Source organism: Danio rerio, chromosome 4, assembly GCF_052040795.2.
Source record: "Danio rerio strain M-AB ecotype USA chromosome 4, GRCz13ab, whole genome shotgun sequence".
Taxonomy (NCBI): domain Eukaryota; kingdom Metazoa; phylum Chordata; class Actinopteri; order Cypriniformes; family Danionidae; genus Danio; species Danio rerio.
This window is the reverse complement of record NC_141024.2, coordinates 986,010-1,009,809: the sequence shown is the minus strand read 5'-3', so window position 1 is coordinate 1,009,809 and position 23,800 is coordinate 986,010. Positions and strand designations below refer to the sequence as shown.

Sequence of the window (23,800 nt, the reverse complement as noted above, 5' to 3'; positions counted from 1 at the left end):
GCTGATGAGCGTTTGTTTGGGTTTAAAGAGTCGCATAGTGATCGCCGAGGAGGACGAATAAACACAGGTATTTCTCCCAAATATAGCGATGACAAACGCGCTTTTGCTTTGATTTGTGTTCAGCTTTGTTCTCTCCACGCGTCAGCTGTGTTTTGCTGCACAGCAGTGTTGATTTTGTCATTTAACAGCTGCAATAAAGCTAGCGAATGCTAATCAACACTAGCTGCTGCAGCTGCTGCTGAGAAATGATCCGATGTTTATGATTTAGCGAGTGATGCGAGAAACATGTTTAATCAAACAGTGTCGTTTCAGAAAGTAAGACTGTAGATTGATGGTTTCAGATGGAAATGTCGTGCTATTGTCTGATGTTTGTTTTGTTACGGGGTGTGCAACTAATGTTCGTACACGATCCACACATTGTCAACGTAAACAATCAGAGTAATGTGAAATAATGTTAGCTTCAGCACTAACCTTGATGCTTTACGGTGTTTTGGGGAATGTTTGTCGTGTCTGCAAAGCCTTAAGGGAAATGAGACAACATTGGAAAAATCAGTTAGACTTTAGTGTAATAATTAGATTTTTAATGAAAAATAAATAAGAGCAAATTAAATGAAATAACATTTCGTCCAATTTGAACAAATATAAATGGTAAAAAGTGAGTAAATGCAAGTAAAAGCATGCAACAATATATTTAAAATGATGCAAATGTGCAATAAAATAGTTTTAACACTTGAAAATTCAGTTAATGCTTACATAAACGTTTTCCTGATGCCTCTCCCTTTCGTGATAAATGCAAGACGGTCTTAGCCACTCCCTCACATAGTTATGCTCTGTGTTCTAAATAGGTCCCATTCTGGGCTGAAATATTTAAAACTCTTTCTAAAATTTTAAATTGTGAATTAGTTTTCGACCAACTTTTGGTCATATCAGAATTTCAGACAAAACTAGATCACTTCAGGATTTCCAAAAACAAATGCTGTCATACTTATCATGGCAAAGAAGCTGGTGCTAAGGTTTTGGAAATCAACAGAATCGATCAGATGGGATCAGATGTCTTATGGCAAAGATATTGAAACAATTTGACAAGATTTGCTCTCTTCTTCTCCATCTTGAAAGCGTAGGTTGTATACCCAGATGGTGAAGGTCACACCAACAGTACTGCATAAGCTTTAGTCCCAGGGGTGGATTTTAGAAGTTAGATGTTTTATGTTTTTTTTAAGTGTATTCTGGGTCTATCCAAATTACTATTATATTATTATTATTTTAATTATTATTTTACAGGGTTTATGCAAGGCTTAAAATGTCTTAAATCTCAAAATCCAAATTTTAGGCCTTAAAAAGTCTGAAATTTACTGAAATAGTGTTGTTGGTCTTAAATCTTTTTTTAAACAGGTCTTAATTTTCTTTTGTTCATGTATTGTGTCCCAATCTGGCCAAAACCCATACAATCACCAACAATCCATCCTAATAAAATGTTAATTTTTTCATTTAAAAAGATAATCTTTTACTCTATTTATTATTTTAATTATTTTCCTTACAGTAACATTTGTTTAAACGTTCTTATTGTATTTACTACTGAGAACACCGACCTGGACAGATTGTTGTGCATAGATTTAGTTTATTATAGTTTTTAAAACATTTGTTCGTTTTTTTTTATTTTATTTTAAATAAAGTTTATGTTGTGAGAAAGTGTATGGATTCAAGTAGAGCTTGCTTGTTTTTACACAATATTTTAAATATTTAGCTAAGAAATAAAATCTAAAATATTTTAATGTATTATTAATGTATTTATTATATTATGAAATGTATTAAAATATAAAAAAAAATTTAATGGGTCAAATAAAAATCTTTTCCATCTGGGCCATTTGAAAAATTCCTGAGCCTTCAGCGCTTTGAGTCTAAACTTTCATTCATAATGCTCTTAAATATGTGTTTAAAAGTCTTAAATTTAACATGGTGAAATTTGTGGAAACCCTGTATTTATTTTTTTATTTTTTTATGTGTTATTTAATTTGTTGAATTCTTTTTTGCAAAAAAAAAATAGAGATGTTGTAATATTTGCTGCAATGCTGCTGAATTTTTATTTCTCAATAAAAAAACTTTTAAAACAAAAAATCAGTTAATGCAAAGGGAGATCATTTTGTAACTAAATTATTGAATAAAACTATTAAATAGATTATAGGATTAATTACAAAATTATAATGATAAGTGTGTCACAGTGGCGCAGTGGGTAGCACAATCACTTGAGATGGCATAGAGTTTGGCATGGAAGTCCAAAGACATGCTGCATAGGGGAATTGGGTGAGCTAAATTGTCCGTAGTGTATGTGTGTTAATGAGTGTGTTTGGGTGTTTCCCAGTGATGGGTTGCAGCTGGAAGGCCATCCGCTGCGTAAAACATATGCTGGATAAGTTGGCGGTTCATTCCGCTGTGGCGACCCCTGATAAATAAAGGGACTGATCTAAAAATTAATGAATGAACAACAATACTAATAAATAGATAAATGAGAAAAAAAACATCTAATATTGCATTTTGTTGCAAATGCAGTAAAACAGAGTTTGTTTAATATTTTAAAATAGGAGTAATGCCATTTCTGCTTTATATTGTTCATTTAATTAATTAAAAGTGCATTGTTATGTTACACTGGTGGACAGTTTAACTGTGTGAAATGTGATAAACTACATACGTCAAGCCTCATCCATCACTGTGTGTGTGTGTGTGTGTGTGTGTGTGTGTGTGTGTGTGTGTGTGTGTGTGTGTGTGTGTTTGTTTGTTAGTAAGTCTGTTTATGTATAACTGTGAGTGTGTGTGTGTCTGTTAGTGTGTGTACTGAAACTGCTCTTGTCTCATCAGTTACCATCATATTTTAATATCTGCTAGTCAGGTCAGCCGGTCTGTCTCTGTTTGTGTGTGTGTGTGTCTGTATGTATGTGTGTGTGTTTATGTGTTCCTCTTTCTCTCTGACTCTTATTTGTGTGTGTGTGTGTGTGTGTGCAGGTGTAGAGATGAGTGTTGTGTGATGGTCATGGAGATCCGCGTGGGCAGTGCGGTGTTCAGCTCTCGCTTTGACTCTGGGAATCTTGCGCGTGTGGAGCGAGTGGAGGCTTCAGAAGCTGCCGGTGAGAGCAGCAGATCCGCTTCAGTCCCGCAGCCCGACTACGAGTTCAACGTGTGGACCAGACCCGACTGCGCCAGCACAGAGTTCGAAAACGGAAACCGGTACACACACACACACATTCAGCAGAGCGCTTGGGATATTTTTAACACCAGTTCATTTTAACATTTGTGGTGCATTTAAATTTTGGCTACCTGAAATTATTTGGGTCAAAATATTTATATAATCCAAAGTAAGCTGTAAAATATATTGTGCTTATTTAACATTTAAAAAATGTAAATCATATTAAATATATGATACTATTAGTGTTCATTCATTACTATGTAGATAATGTAAAATGTGCAATAGAATATATATTGTTTAATATTAACAAAATGAAATACTGTAAAAAAATGTCAAAATACATAGCGTTTTTTGACATTTAGAAATGGAAATAACATATGCAATACGATATAGGGTTTATTTTTACCATTTGAAAATGTAAAATTATGTTAAATATGCAATATGAAGTGGTGTTTATTTAATATTTCAAACATGTAAAATGTGAACTAGATATTTATTATTATGTTTTTATATGCCTGGTAGCATTTATTTTTAATTAAATGTAAATTACTGCTATATGCTTTTATAGTAAAGCCTGGTTTAAACTTGAGGCATCAGCCTGTTCGCTTGAGTGCGCGCTGCGAATGTGACATCATCGCCGAGGTTCGCTTTGGGTGTGCGCGGCATGATTTCGACTGCCGGTGCGTAGGGCATTTTTTGAGACTTGAGCTAACAGTGCACGCGGCGCCGCCACAACTGATTTGAGTTTAATATGAACCACTTTGAAGAAACTTTGTCTGAAACAGTACCACTGTACACACATCTTCATGACCCGTGATCAGAGAGATAACCAGATGATCAATAATTCTTGGCTAGAAAATGCAACAGCAGTGGGAAAGGAGAAAGTTTTTGTTAAAAGGTTTGGAAAAACCTGTGGGATGAATTTATTAAAACCAAAAGAGTCCAAGTGAGCCAGGTACACAATCACAGAATATGTTTTTCCACCATTCATAGGTTTGATGTATTTGGTGTAATTTTAAATTTAAAACAATTTAATATTTACAAAACTAAAATTTAGTCACAGAATTATTTCTTTGATAACTGGGAAGGAATATTTCAACCTATCGGTTTACAATATACTGATGGCCTGTTTCTTTAGGCCAGTGGTCACCAAACTTGTTCCTGGAGGGCCGGTGTCCTACAGATTTTAGCTCCAACCCTAATCAAACACACCTGAACAAGCTAATCAAGGTCTTACTAGGTATGCTTGAAACATCCAGGCAGGTGTGTTGAGGCAAGATGGAGCTAAACCCTGCAGGGACACCGGCCCACCAGGTCCGAGATTGGTGACCCCTGCTTTAGGCTTTGTTGGTGATAATGATCTGTAATGTTGGACCTTCATTGCCTTTTAGCATAAGAAGAGGACAGAAACTAGCCAGACAATAATGTGTGAATTGTGGAGCCGGCTAAATCTAAAAAGCATCTGTATTTTTTAGTAAGTGTGCTTTTTTTGCTTTTATTTTTGCGATAATAAAACATATATTTGTAGAGCAACCCATGTTCTGTTGTCATTAATTACAAATATAGAAAATGTTTTTTTCCACCAGTCATAGCTTTAACTAATTTATTAACGGCGAACGCGGCTAGTATAAAATCGTAAAGTCAGCGGAGGTGCGCGATGTGGCACCAGGCGAAAGTATAAGTTCAGCCTAATAAGCCTTTTAAATATCTAAATAGGTTACAGAGCATACAACTGGTATACACACATTATTATTATTAATAATAATAATAAAATACTTTTCCAAAAATAATAAGAAAAGTGAAGTGCAAAAACATGACCGATCAAAATCTTCATTTAATCGTAAGGGCGACATGCTCATTCCATAATACATCCAGAGAAGCTTCTCTATTCAAAGGTTTTTTTGTCTGTTTGTCTTTTGCATTTGTTTTTATCCTGATGAATGAATGTGCATTGCTGAAGTGATGTGTGTGTTGTTGATCTTGTGTGTGCAGGTCATGGTTTTACTTCAGTGTGCGCGGGCTGCTGCCTGGAAAACTGCTGAAGATCAACATGATGAACATGAACAAACAGAGCAAGCTGTACACGCAGGGCATGGCTCCGTTCGTCCGCACGCTGCCCGTCAAAACACGCTGGGAACGGGTTCGAGACAGACCCACGTTTGAGGTGCACACTTACTCTCGTCTTTCTGCGATTTGCAGGGTGTCTTAAAAACCCATACATATTTAAAAACCAAATTTAAGGATTTTAAAAAAAGTCTTTAAAAGTGTAAAATTGTAAGAATGACACTTTTTTCAACAGTGAAACCAGCAACTATCAAGAGTGCATCATTATATGCTGTCATGGCTTTGTAATCAAAACCTATGACTAAAATGGAAGTCAATAAGGCAAAAACAGCCTCCAACATAACCAAAGGGGAGTCAATAACCCAGGAGTGTATTGTTGACTTACTGAAAAAATCTAAATATTTCTCACATAATATGTCAAAACAAGAGTTGTCAGCAAAAATCACCCCATTTGCCTAAACACAGAGAAAGTTGTGTTCAAGTTAAGACTCAAAATCAGCCTAGAGTGGATAAAAACAACTCGACAGCACACAAGGGGTTAATTTTGACTTGGTGAAACCTGCAGAAAGCCTGTGTTTGATGTGTTGATGTTATTTCAGGCACTGCCGCTGCTATTTTTAGCTCTTTATTAATAGCTGTGTGTTTGTGCAGATGTCTGACAGTCAGTTCATCCTGTCGTTTGTTCATCGTCTGCTGGACGTTCGAGGCGTCACCACCTACTTCTCCTTCTGCTACCCGTTCTCATACGCCGAGTGTCAGGACATGATGCTGCAGCTCGACCACAAGTTCCTGAGCAGCACCAGCACGCACACGGCCTGCAGGTATACACACACACACACACACTGCCCCATGCTAGATTCTGATTGGCTGATGATCATTCTAAGGTTATTCTCAGATAAACACACAGCTGAAGTAGTTCCAGCAGGTTTTGAGCATTACATCTCCATATCACTCCGCTGAATGATTAGAGTTATTTCACAGCTACAACAGTCAGAAATCACAGCAGAACACAACAGGAGGAGGAGGAGGAGGAGATGTGGAAGAAACTAGTGCTACACACAGGAGACGTTTGAGGAGGTCAAACACCTGACTAATAAACTCTCAACATACATCTGAATAGAGGATTTAGCATCTGTGCTGGAGGCCAGAGAAGAGCAATAATGCACTCTGAGCTGTTGGACTATTAGAAAATAATGCACATCTGAGGTGTAACAGCCATAATATTGAATAAACAGTGATAATTTTATTGCACACTTTATTATCATCTTCTATAATGCTGAATAAGCCTTTAAACTACTGTGATTTTTTTTTCTTTGCATATAAGCAGTTTTATTTTAAGATATTAAATGCATTTAAAAACAATAATTATAAAAACATTTAGTGTAAAAACATAAATCAACTCTGAATATTGCACATATTTTATTATTTTAACATTTTAAAACATTCATTATACTTCCTATATTGTATTGCTTTTTGTAGTACATTTTTTCTTTGTGATGTTGAGCACTTAATGAACATTTTATTGCTGATTTAGCAATTTATTTAGCGTAGTTGTTTGATGTAAATTGCATTATTGTCATTTTAAACTGTTAAATGTAAATTTATTTTATGTTTTCATTTAACATGTTTTATTGCATACTTTTTTTATGTTCTTCTTATTGGCTCTATTTAATGCTCTTTATTTAATGAGAGCTCAGTTTCTGAATGTTAGTGTGTGTGTGTGTGTGTGTTTTCAGTCCTCCAGAGAGCATCTATTATCACCGTGAGCTGCTCTGTCACTCTCTGGACGGCCACCGTGTGGATCTGATCACCGTGTCCTCGTGTCACGGCCTGCTGGAGGAGCGAGAGCCGCGGCTGGACAAACTCTTCCCAGACCTCAGCACTGCACGCTCGCACCGCTTCACCGGCAAACGGGTATCTGCACATTAAGAGGACAAACTAAATCTTACAAATATATGTTTATACTCAGTGCGGTGGCCGAGAGAGCTTAATGCACTGCGATTTAAGAAAACACGTGCAAATACAGAAAACAGCAGCAAATTAAGAAAAGATCCTCATCGGTTTAAAAGTGTACTTTTTGCAAATTTGCACAATGCAAACAAATAAAAAACCTCCTGCATTTCCTCACAACACATGCAAATAGCAGGGAACACAATGGAAATGTTTCAAGGGGACCCAAAAATGTGACAGACCCGACTGGGATTTGTTTGTTGTGCCGTCACTATTGCTCAGTGCAGTTGTAGGTGATCTTTAAACGATGAGTTTTTGCTTATTTTAACATCCTGATTACACCGTTGTCTTTTGTATATTATTAGCCTAAATAGCCAGGTCCGTCACGTTTCAGGGTCTCCTTGAAACATTTCCGTCCGTGTGTTCTTAGTTTGTTTGCATTGTGAGTAAATGCGACATGTCAAACCAATGAGGATCTTTTCTTAATCTGTGTGTGTGTGTGTGTGTGTGTGTGTGTGTGTGTGTGTGTGTGTCTGTGTGTGTGTGCAGGTGTTCTTCGTGAGCAGCAGGGTTCACCCTGGAGAAACGCCGTCCAGCTTCGTGTTCAATGGTTTTCTGAACTTCATCTTGAGTCAGGAGGATCCGCGCGCTCAGACGCTTCGCCGCATGTTCGTCTTTAAGCTCATCCCGATGCTGAACCCGGACGGGGTCGTCAGGGGTCACTACAGGTCAGAGGTCATCCTGGCTGATCAGGGAGCACATTTTTTGTTTGTTTGTTTATATTTTGTTTATTTGCCATTTCATAAGTCAGTAAATTATTCAAATAATACTTAATCAAAAAATAAATTATTTTAAGCATTGACATGTCTAAATTGTGATTATTGATAATATTTATTAGTTAATTGAAGTGTTTAGCGTAATCAATCATTTAACGTTTTGAATTTTATTGAATAATTTTAATAGAATAATAATTATTTTAAACTATTTTACAATATGTTTTTTAAATGTAATACATTTTATCAGTTATCTTAAGTGTTTTACATTATTTTAAATATTTCATTTTTGAGTATTTGTTTAAATATATTCAATTACATGGTGTTTAAATTTTAATTCATTAAAATTATTTTGTAATTGAATCAAATAATTATATAATTACATAATCAACTACAGTGTTTCCTCTAGGATTTTTTCCAGCTGTGGCGACAGGCCTTTTTTTTTTTTTACACAGATCTACCAACTACCTGTGGTGTTATTATTTCAGTGACATGTCGTGAGCGCTGTATTAGAAGTGGGGATTGCATTTATGTAAAAGCCTACAAGCATGCAAATCTCTGTGCTCAACTTTTTGCACGCCCCCGCAAATATAAGCTGCTTCAAGAGCGCGCAGATCTTCATGTGCGCACTCAAACAAACGCTGCTGGGTGTGATTTAGTGCGTTTATGTAACGAGTATGTCTCCAGCATTTATTAGATTTGCTCGGAATATTTATGAATGTCTCCAATAGACCTACAGAGCGATATTAATGCATCCTGAAGTAAAGTGAAACGGCTATACAACTTGTTTGCTGGCCTCAAGCATCACGCACCTGTCAGCCTGTCAGTCAGTCAGCACGTAACCTTAAGGGTTAAACAAATGACGCAAAGCACTACTACGGTTACAGAAAAGTTTGCGCTGTTATAATTCACTTACCCTTTAATACGTTTTGGTGCGTTTATTACCCGCTATTAAAAAATTGAAATGTTTTGAGTGAGAAGCTGTAATGTAGCCATGGCGGGATCAATTTTGGCGTGGCGCCCTGCCATGGAAGAATGAATGTAGCGGAAACCATGAACTATTGAATTTTATTGTTAGATTAATTGTTTTAAAATGTGTTTGTGTTTTCAGGACGGACTCTCGCGGTGTGAATCTGAACAGACAGTATGTGAACCCCAGTCCAGATTTGCATCCTTCAATCTACGGCGCCAAATCTTTGCTGCTCTACCACCACATCCACAACCGCCTTGGCCATGCCTCTGGCTCCGCCCTCAAAACCTCCAACCAATCAAACACCAGCCCTCCTATGGCCATGCCCACTGAGCGGGAGCGCTGCATGAACTTGCTTAATGAGGCGGAGCGAGGAGAGGGTCCGACTTTTGACCTCTCCGAGATCCCCATGCAGCTGGAAGAGAGCTGGGAGAAAAGCGGAGTCCAGAGAGAGGCGGAGCATTCCGATGAGAACGAATCAGCACAGAGCAGAGGAGAAACAAACTCTGCCCCCTCAGAGCAGGTCCCGCCCCAGGAGAGCGGAGTGGCGTACTATGTAGATTTGCATGGCCACGCCTCCAAAAGAGGATGCTTCATGTACGGCAACAACCTGACAGAGGAGAGCCAGCAGGTGTGTGTGTTTGTGTTCTCTTCAGTCTGTGTGTAAGCAATCATTTTGAAATAGTTTGAATTTAATCAGTGAATTAAAATATATTTAATTTATAACTTGTTTTAAATGTTATCTATTTAAAAAGCCGTACATTTGACCATTATTGATAAATTGTTTAAATAATTAATTTGTCATTTAATTTTTCAATTAATCATTTAAAGTTGTTTATGATTGTCAAATGTACCCAGTTATTTTGATTTAAATGTAAATTATTTGCTAAACAAGTAATAAATGAAAAAATTAAGTATTTTAAATGGCTTTTATTTAATTACTTTATTTAATTATTTGTTTTAAATGTTTTAATTTTGTTTCATATATTAATTATTTAATTTTAAAATATTGGGATTTAGTCATTTAATTTTTATATAATTTTTATTGTTTATTATTTTATATTTAATCAGTCATTTTAAACTACTTAAACTTCTTTTTTTTTGTGCTGGACAAAAATGAACTGGTTTAATCTTTGCCCACCGTTCAATTCAATTTTAACTGCTATCTTCTTTTTCTTCTTCTTCCAGGTGGAGAACATGCTGTATGCAAAGCTGATCTCCCTAAACTGTGCACACTTTGATTTCCTGGGCTGTAATTTCTCGGAGAAGAACATGTACGCTCGGGACAAACGAGACGGTCAGTCAAAGGAAGGCAGCGGACGAGTGGCCATTCACAAAACCATCGGCCTGGTACACAGGTACGTCTAGGAGTCAAACTTAACTTCACTATTTTGGAGCACACTAGATTATAGATTATGTCCTTAAACTGTCATTGTGATACTAACATCTACGAAATTGTATTTTAATTTCCCTGGACCTTTAAATTTGGCTTTTTTTCAGTTCATGTTCACTTTAAACCCATGTAAAGTGTGTTTTATAATGATAATAATAATAATTGCTTACATTTATGCAGTGCTTTTATGGGTATTCAGATTTCTTTACACCATTTGGGGGATTCTCCTCATCCATCACAGGTTTTGAAAGGATCTGTGTTTCTTTGTTTTTCTTTTTTTTAACCCTGTCTTTATTGATTTTAGGAACTTTTAATAAATAAATCAAAACCAAACAAGTGCTAACCAAAACCGAACACTGCGACAATTCTCTCAACCATTGTTTTAAAGGACGGCTTAGGATGTGTGTGTGTGTTTCCTGTTTGCAGCTACACACTGGAGTGTAACTACAACACGGGCCGCTCTGTGAACACCATCCCTCCAGCCTGTCATGATAACGGACGAGCAACGCCACCTCCTCCGCCTGCTTTCCCTCCCAAATACACCCCGGAGGTGTACGAGCAGGTGGGCCGTGCGGTGGCGGTGGCAGCGCTGGACATGGCAGAGTGCAACCCGTGGCCACGACTGGTTCTGTCTGAACACAGCAGCCTGCTGAACCTGCGTGCATCTATACTCAAACACGTGCGCAACAGCACCGGCCTGACCTCCAACAACCGCAGAAACACGCACTGCAAAACCAGCAGCAGCCCGCCCAAACCTGCGTAAGTGACACCTGACTTACTGTGCAAAAGAGTTTTTGTCTCGTTTCTAGTCAAAATACTCTTAAATAAGGAAGCGTTTTATAGACAAGCAAAACAGATTCTGTTGTTTCAAAAAATAATATGCCAAAATGAAAACAAGCACCATTTCTAATACAGCATCTATGGGGGACAGGACAGTAAATCTGACGTTGTTTGCTCTTCTGGCTGCTGTTATCAGTCTCGCACTATTTTTTCCCTTTCTCTAAAAGTCTTGATAACACCATCATGGAGTCTTTCTTTCATTATTTCAGCAAATATGATTCTAAAAATATGATTTGCTGTACTTTCACATTCACTGCGCTCTTAAGTTTCTCAGCTATGATGACCCCTGCTACTGAGAAACAGAAAGGGTGCATAGTTTCCAAATAAAGTTGTATTTTCTATATCTAAACATAATAATTCCACGAAAAAAGAAAATACAGAATTACGAGATTTCAACTCTGAATACAAAAAATAACCATCTGATCTGCGAGATTTACATTCAAAATTACAACACAAAGTTAGATTTGCTATGTTTAAACTCAGAATACCAGAGTAAAAGTAAGAATTACAACATTTAAACTCATAATTCCCTAAAACATGTCTGAATTTGCAGTTTTAAGCAGTGGAGTTCTAGAAAAACATGTCTGAATTGTTATATTTAAATTCAGATTGCCAAAACAAATTCAAAGTTGCTGTATTTAAACTCAGAATTCCCCACAAAAGCCGGAATAACAAGATGTGAACTGGTAATTTCAGAACACGGTGGGAATTACGAGATGAAAAGCAAAGACTATAGAATACACAAGACGTGTCACTCATATAGACCTTTTTCATGGCTGCTGCATGGAGGGCGACATAGTGACCAGCGTCTTCCGGTAGAATGCTAAAAACTTCCGTTTACAGCGTGTACAACTGATAATTTGCGCTCCGAAAATGGGTTTTAATAATGTTTTTAATGGATAACAGAGGGTTTTTGTGACACTCAACTTAGAAATGTGTCTGTTAAAGCCGTTATAATCTGTCACGTGGTTCAAGCGCGTCAGAAATACGAGAAAAACGTTCTCCTAGTTCACGTGTCTGCCGTCAGAAATACACACACACACACACACACACACACACACACACAGAGAGCAAAGCAGAGTACTGGCATGAAACTTAACAGGTATTAAAGTCGTGCAGTTTACAAAAATGAGCAATAAAAGTCTGTTATTGATCCTCTGCTGCTGATTTGCTGTTCATTCTAATCGCGAGCCGTTTGTGTTTTATTTCGTGTGTTGTTTTCACCACGGTTTGTGTTTTTCTGTCATTTCGAAATGACACTAGCCTATATTTTCACTTTGTCACAGTTATTAAATCAGTGTGTCAGTGGCACAGTACAGGCTACGTGTGTTTGTCAAACATTTTGGTGAATTACATTTGTTTGGGCTGTTATATATTTGAAATAAAGAGAAAAAGTTGACTTTAGCGATGACAAGGCTTCGTTTAAAGATGCCGTCTGACAACGAGGGGAAAACGCCTCACAGCAGCTGTTTTCCATCCTATTAGATCGCATTTCTTTAAATGATCAGTCCAGGAGATGATGCTGATAGACAACAGTATTAGTTCAAAGAGGATAAAAGCAGGTAAAATAGATTAAAACTATCGTTTCAAAGCTGTCCAAATGTGACTGTTTAGTGTTTACACGCATCAGCTGCTGACCGAAAGTTCTTTGCATTCTCCTTGCGCATACACGCAAAGCATAATGGGTAATTTTGCGTTCCAAGAAAAAGGTCTATAGTTTTGAATGAAGAAAAGTGTAACGGTCAACATGGCGAATGAAGCCCCGCCTTCAAGTACAGGAGCCAATCAGCGATGGCTGTAGACTGACGAATGTCTGGGGGAAGGCCGTGAGTTTCTGTAGATTTTGTGTGAATAGATTGTTTAGAAATGAAACTAAAGAGACGGCTGTTGTTTAATTTTATTGGTGATTCCTAATATGAAGTTTAATCATAAGCTTGGCAAGCAATTTTGGAGAATTTGCTGTTTCCCTATTCAGACAGAATGCCCAAGCATGCTGCCCGAGAGGTGTTTCAACGATGGCCACTGAGTAAAATGACCTGCCTTAAAAGGGCTTTGTTGAAAAAAATTGCACAAATAAATTCAGAGTGGTGGGATGTGGGTTTCAGATTTAAACATTGTATCGTGTAGTTTTCGAATATAATCTGGCTGTTGATGGATAAAAAGCACAATTATTATTATTATTATTATTATTATTATAATTATTTTATAGTTCACCTGTGCAGATGTGGATAAGATGTCCTGTTATTCTTCAGGTCATGTAGTGAATGCATTGATGTGTGTGTTTTTTAGAAGTCTGAGCACATCTGCATCTGAGAACTCCCTGAATCGCACACGCAGTACCACTAATGTTCAGGGCAGCCGGCAGACGCCTCAGCTCAAGAGTTCTCCCAGCTTCACCTTCGGCACCACTGCACACCGGCCCTCACACAGGAGCCTGGGCCCCGTCAGAGGTCAGAGTTTACACACAATACATGCACAAAACACACCTTATATCCTGCAGTGTTATAATGGAAAACGGCTATTTTAAAACATATTTGATCACATTTTGTTGGTAATATTTTGCAATAAGATTGTATTAGTTAACATAAACTGTAATTGTAATTGCAATTGTATGCATTAACAACTATGACGACTTCACTGCTTCTGAGAAACCCGCTAATGGGAAAAGAGTCCATTAACACACTTTTAAATACCGCATGAGCTGCTCTTTGAGTACTCTTATTAGCTGCTGATGTGAAGTGTTTTGTGTTTTTAGAGTGTAAAGCGCAGGAGAAGAGGCGTCCTCCTCCCCCTCCTCTTCCTCATCATCATCATCAGCAGCATCAGCGTCTCTCTGTCCGGCTGTCAGCCCCTGTGCGGGCTCCTCTGTCCCCCTCCTCCTCATCCTCGTCCTCCTCCTCGTCTCCGTCCTCCTCGTCCTCAGCCCCAGGCCCCGGCTCCATCAGTCTGGCAGGTCTGTACTCCCTGCAGCCGCCCAGACTGGCTCAGATCCTGCCCTCGCTGTCCACGCGGCCCTCCCTGCAGGCCCCGGGGCCCATGCCACCCTAACACCCCTAAGTAAAACAGTTTAGTTTTATTTTTTGATTTTAACAATGAATTAACGTTTGATTTTTTCACACGAGAGGATCATTCGGCACATTCATTAATAATAATAAGTTTATTTATTTATTATGACTAAAGTTTGTTACATTAAGGCCTTTAGTTCTACAGTGATGCAATATAAACTCTAATTATAAGATTAACACTGAATATTTTAGCCCAAAATCAAAGTATGAAGTTATTCGTTGCATAATTTATTTTTGCATTATTTTCAAAAGGGGCTATGAGAGAAGACTAATCTCAGTTAGACAGGAGATTAGACTTAATTAAACATTTATGTTTGTTTGTTTTTTCAAATTAGAAGATCATTCGGCACATTAATCTGCAATAATAAAAGATTTGATTTATTGTGACAAAAAATTTGTAAATGTACATTAATGGAATATGAGCTCCAATTATAAGATTAACACCGAATCTATTTGAAAATGAAGTATATTTTACCCCCAAAATCAACAGATGATGTCATTTTTTGCGTAATTAATTTATCTTTGGATTATTTAGAAGACTAAACCTTAATTAAACAAAAGAGATTAGACATCGAGAATGTAGGAGTCGACTAAACCTCAATTAGACAAGAGATTAGACTTAATTAGACATTAGGGTTTATTGTTTTTTCCACATTAGAAGATCATATGACATTAATTATTAATGCTAAAAATATATAGATTTATTATGACAAAAATTAGTGATTCTACATTAATGGAATATGAGCTCAAATTATTTATTAAATAAGAGTAACACAGAATCTATTTGTAAATTTAGCATATTTTACTCCAAAGTCATTCTCTGCATAATTAATTTATTTTTGCATTATTTTTAAGATTAAACATTAATTAGACAAAAGACAAAAGACATTAGACAGAACGTTTAAGAGTCGACTAAACCTCAGTTAAACAAGAGATTAGACATAATTAGACATTTGTTTGTTTTTTAATATGAGAATATCATTCGACACATTCGTTTATTATAAAAGATTTTATTTATTATGACTAAAATTGGTGATTCTTCATTAATGGAACATGAGCTATTAGATTAACACAGAATCTATATGAAATTAAGCATATTTTACCCCGTAATCAACAGATGATAATTTATTTAGTTTTGCATTATTTAGAAGACTAAACCTTAATTAGACAAAAGAGATTTGACATAATTAGACATTTGAGTTTTTTTCATTTGTTTATTTTTTACGTGAAAAGATTTTGTTTATCATGACTTAATTTTTGTGATTGTACAGTAATGGATTGTGAGTTTAAATTATTAATTAATTATAAATAAAATAAGATTAACACAGAATCTATTTGAAAATGAAGCATATTTTACCCCAAAATCAACAGATGATGTGATTCTTTGCATAATTAATTTTATTTTTGCATTATTTTCGAGACTAAACCTAAATTCAAGAGTTGACACTTAGCTGATGATTGATTATAAAGCGTGTTTGGCATGCTGTCCCTGCAGAGAGCCCTGAGCTCATAAGATCCTCGAGCCCGGGGCTCCCTCCCGTTTGCAAGGCGAGAGGGGAGTTTGAGCTCAGGTAGATCTCAAGAACTCCCCTGCTGTAGTCTAATGGACAGATAGTGATCGCTCTTAAGAGATAACTACTGACTAGCAGCATGTCTGGTGCTGATTTGAATTAGTCAATTAACTTAAGCTGCATGATTTTGGACGGTGGGAGGAAACCAATGTGAGCTTGGGGAGAATGTGTAAACTCTGCACAGAAACGTCGGCGGGCTTGGTAAGGACTAGAACCAGTGACGTTCTTGCTGTGAGGCGACAGTGCTAACCACTGGCCCACCGTGCCACCCATCTAGGAAAGGAGGGGGAGTAGGGTTGGAAGGGGGGGTTCTTCAAAACCAAGATGGCTGTTTTATGGAACTGAGGGTATTTATAGTGGCTTCATCTGATTGATGAATCATAAATTGGATAATGCGGGACCGGCAGCAATCAATCATAAGCATGTGATCCTCTCGACATTAGTTTATAAATAAACTTCACTTAGACAAAAGGGATTAGACATAATTAGATTAGACTTAATTATACATTTGAGTTTGTTGAAATTCTGTATTAATTGATTATGACCTCAGATTACAAGATTTGAAAAGAAAGCATATTTTACCCCACAAAAAAAATCAACAGATGAAGCTACCCTTTGCATATTTAATGTATTTTTGCAGTATTTTCAAGACTAAACCTTAATTAGTCAAAAGAGATGTTTACTTTTTTGCTTAATCTAGTGATATCGAGGCCTTATGAAACACTCAACAGAATTTTTTTTGATTTTGGGTTAAAATATGATTACCGTCTCGAGAAAGTGTAATAAATCAAGAGCTCACACTGCACATCCCTAAAATGCTTTTGGTTTTGATTTGAAGTTTGAGCGTGTTCTGGAGAAATCCAACACTAGTAATAATAATGCAGATTCCCTGAAGACGGTAAAGCTGTGAAACATGACGTCTGTGTATGGTCACACCGCACTTTCTTTGAGTTCAGTGAGTGTGTGCGAGTGAGTGTGTGTGTGTGTTATGTGGTTTGCGCGTGTGTAGTAATCTTTAATGCCTTTATTCTGATGTCTTTGTCTCTGTTCTTCTGTGTGTGTCAAACTTAATTTATTAAAGAGAATCTCGCAAAAACTAGATCTAAAGTCAAAGTAAATCAAAGAAGAAAACTATTAAGATGAACATTGACTATTAAAACTATTAAGATGAGCATTGTTGTTGTTGTTCTGAGCAGTGAAGTCTATTTATACTGTAGCATTATTTTCAGGATAAAGCCTTTTTGATATACTCGTGTAGGTGTGTTTGTGCAAACTTAAATGTGTGTGTTTGGTACTAAATTACTTTCTGCAATGTGTAGCATCCTGGAAGAGTGAAACGCAGCTGTTTTTTTGCACACGAAGCTGCTGAAATCCCTGAATTCCTTCAGGCATAAAGCTCATACAGACCCCTCTGACACTAGAACAGTCTCATTATCAACACTGTGTGTGCGTAATATAGCGTGACGCTGGTGTTTTTAGTGTGTTGTGATGTCACTTCCTGTTCTCTGTGCATCTGTGTTCTCCTGAATCTGATGGTCTGTGTCTGTTGCAGTGACCTGTGAACCGCGCGCTCGTCTGCTCATTTAATAAATGTGAATCTTGTATACGTGCTCCATGAGCTGACAGAGCTGCTCTTTCTCTAATAAACATCATTCTGTTTCAACTGCTTCTCTGACCTTTGACCTTTCTTCACTCTTCCGTCTCCGTGTTCGTGTTATGCTGATGTGCTGTTATTATAACCTCTGCTGTAAGCCACTGAGCACAGGCTGATTTCACTGTTGCCATGGTGACCACGGAATGTGTGATGAGGTAACTGTACGTCTGTGTGTGTTGTTGCCAGGCAACAGCTGTCCAGAGTTCCGCCCGGCCAACCAGATAAAAGAGCTGCGTGGAGGGCGGGGCAAGGGAGGCAGATCAGGCCCTGCCTACTGTCACTCATCACAGCAGAGGACTGCGCTCACAACAAAGGTAAAAGAACACAAACACACACACACACACACACACACACACACACACACACACAGACTAAAGGTGCTCATAATCACACTGATATGTTCAATACTGTGGGATTGTTTGTCAGGAGCCGCTGCAGGACTCTCTGGACATCCTGACGTCTATAGAGTACAGCAGGTAAAACATTAACTCACTATCACTTAAATGCCTCCCCCAACCCACCCCGAATAATACCAATACGTTTACTTTTAGTGATTATATTGGAGCAGTTTGTTTTTTGTAAAAGAAAACAAATATATAATAAATAAGATTTTTGCTAAGTAACACTATTGTTTTTTTGTTCTTAATATGGCATGTCAAGCATTTTTTTAAATGCATAATTATAAAATATCCTTTTTAGTAAATTTGCTTTAATAAAATAGACTTTCGTTATTAATGCATGAAGATCTACCAAACTTGACTTTTAAAACTTAACAGATCTCAGGCACAGTTTACCCACACCATCATTTACTCTCTCAAGTAGTTGTAAATTGTAAGGTCCAGCCAATTAGTCCAATGACGTGTCTACTGGTGGATGAAGGTTCACTGCATGTTCGGTCTTTTCAGTGCACAGTGTTGATTTACTTTAAATGTAACTCGTATCTGAGTCCAATTTTTGTATGAGGTTTGTTTAGAATATTAATATATTTATCCTCGTTTTATTTAACTGCCATTATAAAACATTAATAAGAATATTTTGTTTCTTTTAATATTACTTTAGATACGAATGAAAAAGAATAATAATAAATATTCAATTCTCTTTGATTTGTTATTGTAGATTATTCTCGTTCATTCGTATTCCTATAACATCCTGAGTTTTGTACCTGCCAAGTGTACAATCTCTTAAACACAAGTGTGTCGGTCTTATTCATTAAACAGAGGCGATTACCAACTATTCTAAAAAGCCAGAAACTCTACTTACTCAGATTAGGATGTGTGCTGTGTGGTCCCCATAAATCTGCTATTTACTAAATCAAAGCAAAACCATTTAATCATACTATGATCATTACTATAGAATCAAGCAGACCAATTTACTTAAACTGTCAGTAACTTTGAGTAATTGCCACATGATTTAAATAGTATTATAAGTTTAAAGATGAAGGCCTACCCACATTTAGATTGGCCTTTTACAGTCTGAGTAAACTTGAATTGTTGCCAGTGTGTTAGTCGAAGCTCTAAGAACATCGTATAGCGTGCCACGCTGCTCCATTTATCGTGTTTTAGTCCAGTACTAACCTGTACAGGGGCTTGTGGTGTTATGGACTTAATGTAATCTACAAGAGATAATAATACAAACTCTGTTTGAATAATTCAAAACATAACAATGTAATAGTCAGGTAAATGTGTTTTATGTCAATTCATAAATGATCAATACAAGACATCAAATTCTCAAAGATAAATCTAGGATTAAAAGATGCATACATGTCTTCAAAATATACATAGTATGGAGCATGAGAGCTCCACCCTATGGGCTGATCTAGTTACAGAATCGCCCAGAAAATTTTGAAACTGTCCCTTATGTAGTCAAATCAAGGATGTCCTTTAAGGAGGGGTATATGGTGAACAACAAATGGCATTTGCATTTATTGGCATGTTAGATCTGAAGAGTTTCTGCTCCCTCTATAGGGAGCATATTGTCCTTTGAATAGAAGCCGCCTAGGTAAAGGCACACTATTCGCAGTGGTTCCATAGATACCTGAAGTTGTACATGTACTATTTTGATTATGTCTATTTCTGAGGGAATGAGATCATTGTACCAGTCGCACTGAGACATTTCAAATGATGTCAAACATGATGGATAAAGTCACTTGGGTTGATACAGAACATTCGTACTTTGAAATGACCATTCTGTGTGAGTTGAGTGAAGAGGAGAGCGAGTGTGCAGGGGGATGCTTCAAATGTAAATGAAGAAAAGGAGTGAACGTTCTCGCATTCCCACCTGGTCTGGTGTGGAGCCGATTGTCTCTTTGTTTCCAGCTCATGCTTGTATTGTCAAAGACATCTCAAATCATCTGTGGTATCTCAAATCTGACAAAACTTTATTTCATCTGTTGAACACAAAACGAGATATTTAGATAAATGCTGGTGTAAAAACAGCTGCCATTAACATTCATAGTAGGAACAAAACATACTGTGCATTTCAGTGGCTGTTTTTGTTCCCAACATTCATCAGCATTTCTTCCTTTGTGTTTAACAGAAGGTTTGAGTAAATGACCTGAAATTTTGGGTGAACTGTGCCTTCAATAGTGAAAGTTTCATATCGTATATCATACAGTTACATAATAAAATATAAAACGTTAAAACTAATTAACTGAATAAATAAAAGTTAGACTTGTAGTCTTAGTAACTTAGACTTGTCATAGCATTTAAATACAGCTAGTCTCTGATGATAGGAGTGTTTCTTTTGTCCTTACATGTAAATCTCCTTGAATAAAAGTGTCTGCTAAAAGGGTTGAATTGCAAATGTCATAAATGTCAAAGCAGTGTTTAACAGTTGCACATGTTGATGTGTTAAATGTCAGATGTGAGCTTCAGCCGCGGCCCAGCCGTATCCCTGTGCGGAGAGAGCTTCAGTCTTCTGTCATTCCTCTCAGCAGCACAGAGACACCAACCATGAGAGTGTGGAAACTGATCAAACCTGGCCTCAAAAAACACCTGGCAGGTCAGACTCACACACATGCACCCAAACGCATACACACATTCACTCTTACACTCAGACATACTCTCTCACAAACACACTAACTCACACACTCTTACACTCAGACGCACATGCATTCTGACACACGCCTTCTGTCTGATGGACAGTGTAGACTGTTTACTAAAATGAAGTGTGTAAGTGTACAAACATTAATGTGTTTGTGCTGCCGAATCTGTAGTGATTTTTATACTGTAAACATAACTGTGATGCTGCTTGTACCATTTCAAGACGAGCACTTACTGGACTGAAGTTTGAAGCGTCCATGAAATCTAAATGTGCCATGTGTATGCTGCTAGCGCACATTTATTGTACATTATCCCTCGCATGATTGCTGGATGTGTTTAACTCGTGGATGTGCTGTTTTCAGGAGTTTCTGGTAAAGACCGACTGTCAACTAAAGCTCTGCTGAAGAACTCCAGCAGACAGACAGATCAGCACATACACAGGTAACACACATGACCTACATACCCTGAACGTAAGCAGAACACATCCTAAACAGATCCTGAACATATCCACAACATAACCTGAACATTTACTAAACACAATCTTGAGCATATCCTGAATATAAACCGTACATACCTTGAAGAAAACTTGAGGGGTATTGCAATTGCACAAAAGTTGAATGAAGAAAGCCAGGATAACAGTAAAAGCGCAGCTTGACCTAGTTTAATCGGGTCCTCTTGGCTTAGTCCATTGCACGTTTTGTGATCCAGCATGAGAACGAGCCGTTATGTTAGAGAGCCAGGATAAGTGCACATTCACAGCAGACCATGAGATCGATCACAGAATCAATGATTGAAGTATGATACAATCTTGTGAGCCAATCAGGTTATGAGTTGGAAAATGGCCCCTCTTGCACATCAATCTGGACTAATCTGGGAACTCTCTTTACTTTCATGCAGAGATTTAATGGAAAGACATGAGGAGGCGTATAAAACAATTGACAGTCGTTCACTTTGCCTTTAATGTGACTAGTGGACATTCATGCTACTAAGGAAATTTGTTTTGTAGATTATTCCAAACATAATATTGCACATCTGTTTTATCTGTTTATTTAGTTTGATCTAGCTTTAATCTCCACCTACAGTATAGGATCACGTATATATTGCTTTCATTTAGATTTTTTCTTGCTAATACACATATATGCAGTTCAAGTCAGAATTATTCGTCATCCTTTGATTTTTGTTCCTTTTTTTAAATATTTCCCAAATTATGTATAACGCAACAAGGAAATGTTCACAGTATGTCTGATAATATTTTTTCTTCTGGAGAAAGTTTTATTAGTTTTATTGAGGCTAAAATAAAACCAGTTTTTAATTTTTTAAACAGCTATATTTTTAAAACAGCTATATTTTTTTATAATCTAAAGAACAAACAATCGTTATACAATAACTTGCCCAACTACCCTAACCAGCCTAGTTAACCTAATTACCCTAGTTAAGCCTTTAAATGTCTCTTTAAGCTGTATAGAAGTGTCTTGAAAAATATTTAGTCTAATATTATTTACTGTCATCATGGCAAAGATAAAATAAATCAGTTATTAGACAATAAGTTATTAAAACTATTATGATTAGAAATGGGTTGAAGAAAATCTGCTCTCCGTTACACAGAAATTGGGGGAAAAAAAATAAAGGGGGCGAATAATTCTGACTTCAACTGTACATGCGCTTATACAGCATGAATAAGTGATGAAGCCCTTTTGAAAGTGAATATTTTTATCCATGTCTCAGTGAATGTAGTTTTATCAAACAGTTATATTTATTGAAATGAAGTTTGGTCGCATCATCTTTAGGAATAGAAAGATTATCCATTTAGATTCAAGTGAGTTATTGCAAAAGATAATGTGAAAACTACAAAATATCAACTAAATTTGATAAATTTTATGTTTCTCTTGATTATTCCTGTTTATTAAGATTTTATCTAATATTTTCCCTTAACATATTGGTGTTCTCATTTTTGGACTTATTAATTATTTATTAAAAACCTATTAATTTTTTTGTTTTAGTTCCAGTTTTATCTTTGGTACTGACTTATCTAATGTATATACTGTAAACACACACACACACACACACGCGTATTATTGTCTAGCATCCCTTAGAAAATGTCAATTGAAAAGAGATTGGTCTGTGAGGGGTTCATTTATGCTCCACTATGTACATAAATATTTCTTTCTCTAGTCATTTATCTGTTATGTCCCTTATTTACATCTCTCCTATATTTAAATCTGAAATGGCCATATACTGAACACATATAAAATTATTGCTAACACAATGCAACATGCATATCTTTAATTCTAATGGCTGGAAAACATATGTAAATGGCCAAGAGCATGGAGTGACTGAAAAACACATTTATTTCTTGTAGCATTGAAAACAAAACTAACATATAAATAGGATTAAACTTAGCCTGGTTGTTAATGGTTTTGCAAAGAATAAATCTAAGTAGTAACTTAATTTATCCTGCTTACATGCAATTGAGTCAAGGCTAAATTCAGCTGGGCTACTTTGAAAATCCCTCATCTTGCTTTTGTGCAGTACCTCTCTGGACATAACCCAAACATGTCCTAAATGTCCACAACCTACCTTGAACAAATCGGCAACGTAATCAGAACCAATCTTGGCTCAAGGCAGGTTAGATGTGCAATGTTTATGGGTGCAATGAGGGATTAAAGCAAAGCTACCTCAGTGGTACCTAAAATCCAGGATTGGTGTCAACTCAACTGCTAGCTAATCCTGCTGGTTAGAGTCAGAGTTTAGCCATAACAGTGTGCTATCTGCATGTGTTTAAGGCCTGTGACCATGTGAAAAAACATTCAGGCACAAGTAATGATAACCTTTGTAGCATGAGCAAAGTTTACTTGTATTCAATTAATTAAGAATGCTTTTCTTCCAGATCTCTGCCGACCTGAGAAGCTGCTGATGGGAAGTGTTGGATTTGGCCGAAATGTGGAGGATCATGTGTTGTGTTTTAGACTTGCAGACACAAAACGAGTTGTCATCACACACGTCTACACTAAAACCACAGCATTACGTTGTGTTTTTTTAGGAAACGCTTTTAAACGTGTGACCTGAGCTGCTGCTGCTTTGGTTTGTTTTGTAATTTAAAAATGATGTAAAGCGATTGTGGACATTTATTCCTGAGCAGGATTGTGGTGAACATTTTATTGTGGTGGAATCATAATGGACCAAACTCAGTGAGAAATACTGAGATCATCGTGTTTAATGGTGAAATGCAGAGTTGTGTGTGTGTGTGTGTGTGTTTAAGAAGCAATAAATGTGTACGTGTTTCTGAAAGAAGAAGCGAGTG

The 23,800-nt window shown here is 36.9% G+C and overlaps 1 protein-coding gene and 1 long non-coding RNA gene across 7 annotated transcripts in view; one reads left to right on the top strand and one right to left on the bottom strand.

Annotated features, from left to right (window-relative positions):
- agbl5 (AGBL carboxypeptidase 5) lies at nt 1-23,790 on the top strand. Of its 6 annotated transcripts, none has more exons than XR_015481935.2 (16): nt 1-67; nt 2,998-3,219; nt 5,171-5,342; nt 5,894-6,063; nt 6,979-7,156; nt 7,742-7,920; nt 9,077-9,566; nt 10,124-10,293; nt 10,755-11,087; nt 13,461-13,618; nt 13,924-14,225; nt 17,645-17,772; nt 17,885-17,934; nt 20,319-20,458; nt 20,862-20,940; nt 23,387-23,787. XR_015481935.2 is itself a non-coding variant. In XM_087246550.2 (16 exons), exons 2-16 carry the CDS (start codon nt 3,020-3,022, stop codon nt 23,400-23,402), a joined length of 2,661 nt encoding a protein of 886 aa, XP_087102676.2. In that variant the 5' UTR covers nt 1-67; nt 2,998-3,019; the 3' UTR covers nt 23,403-23,787.
- Nucleotides 1-23,800, bottom strand: part of LOC148679883 (uncharacterized) — a 759,583-nt gene that overhangs the window by 430,023 nt on the left and 305,760 nt on the right. The window lies entirely within an intron of this gene.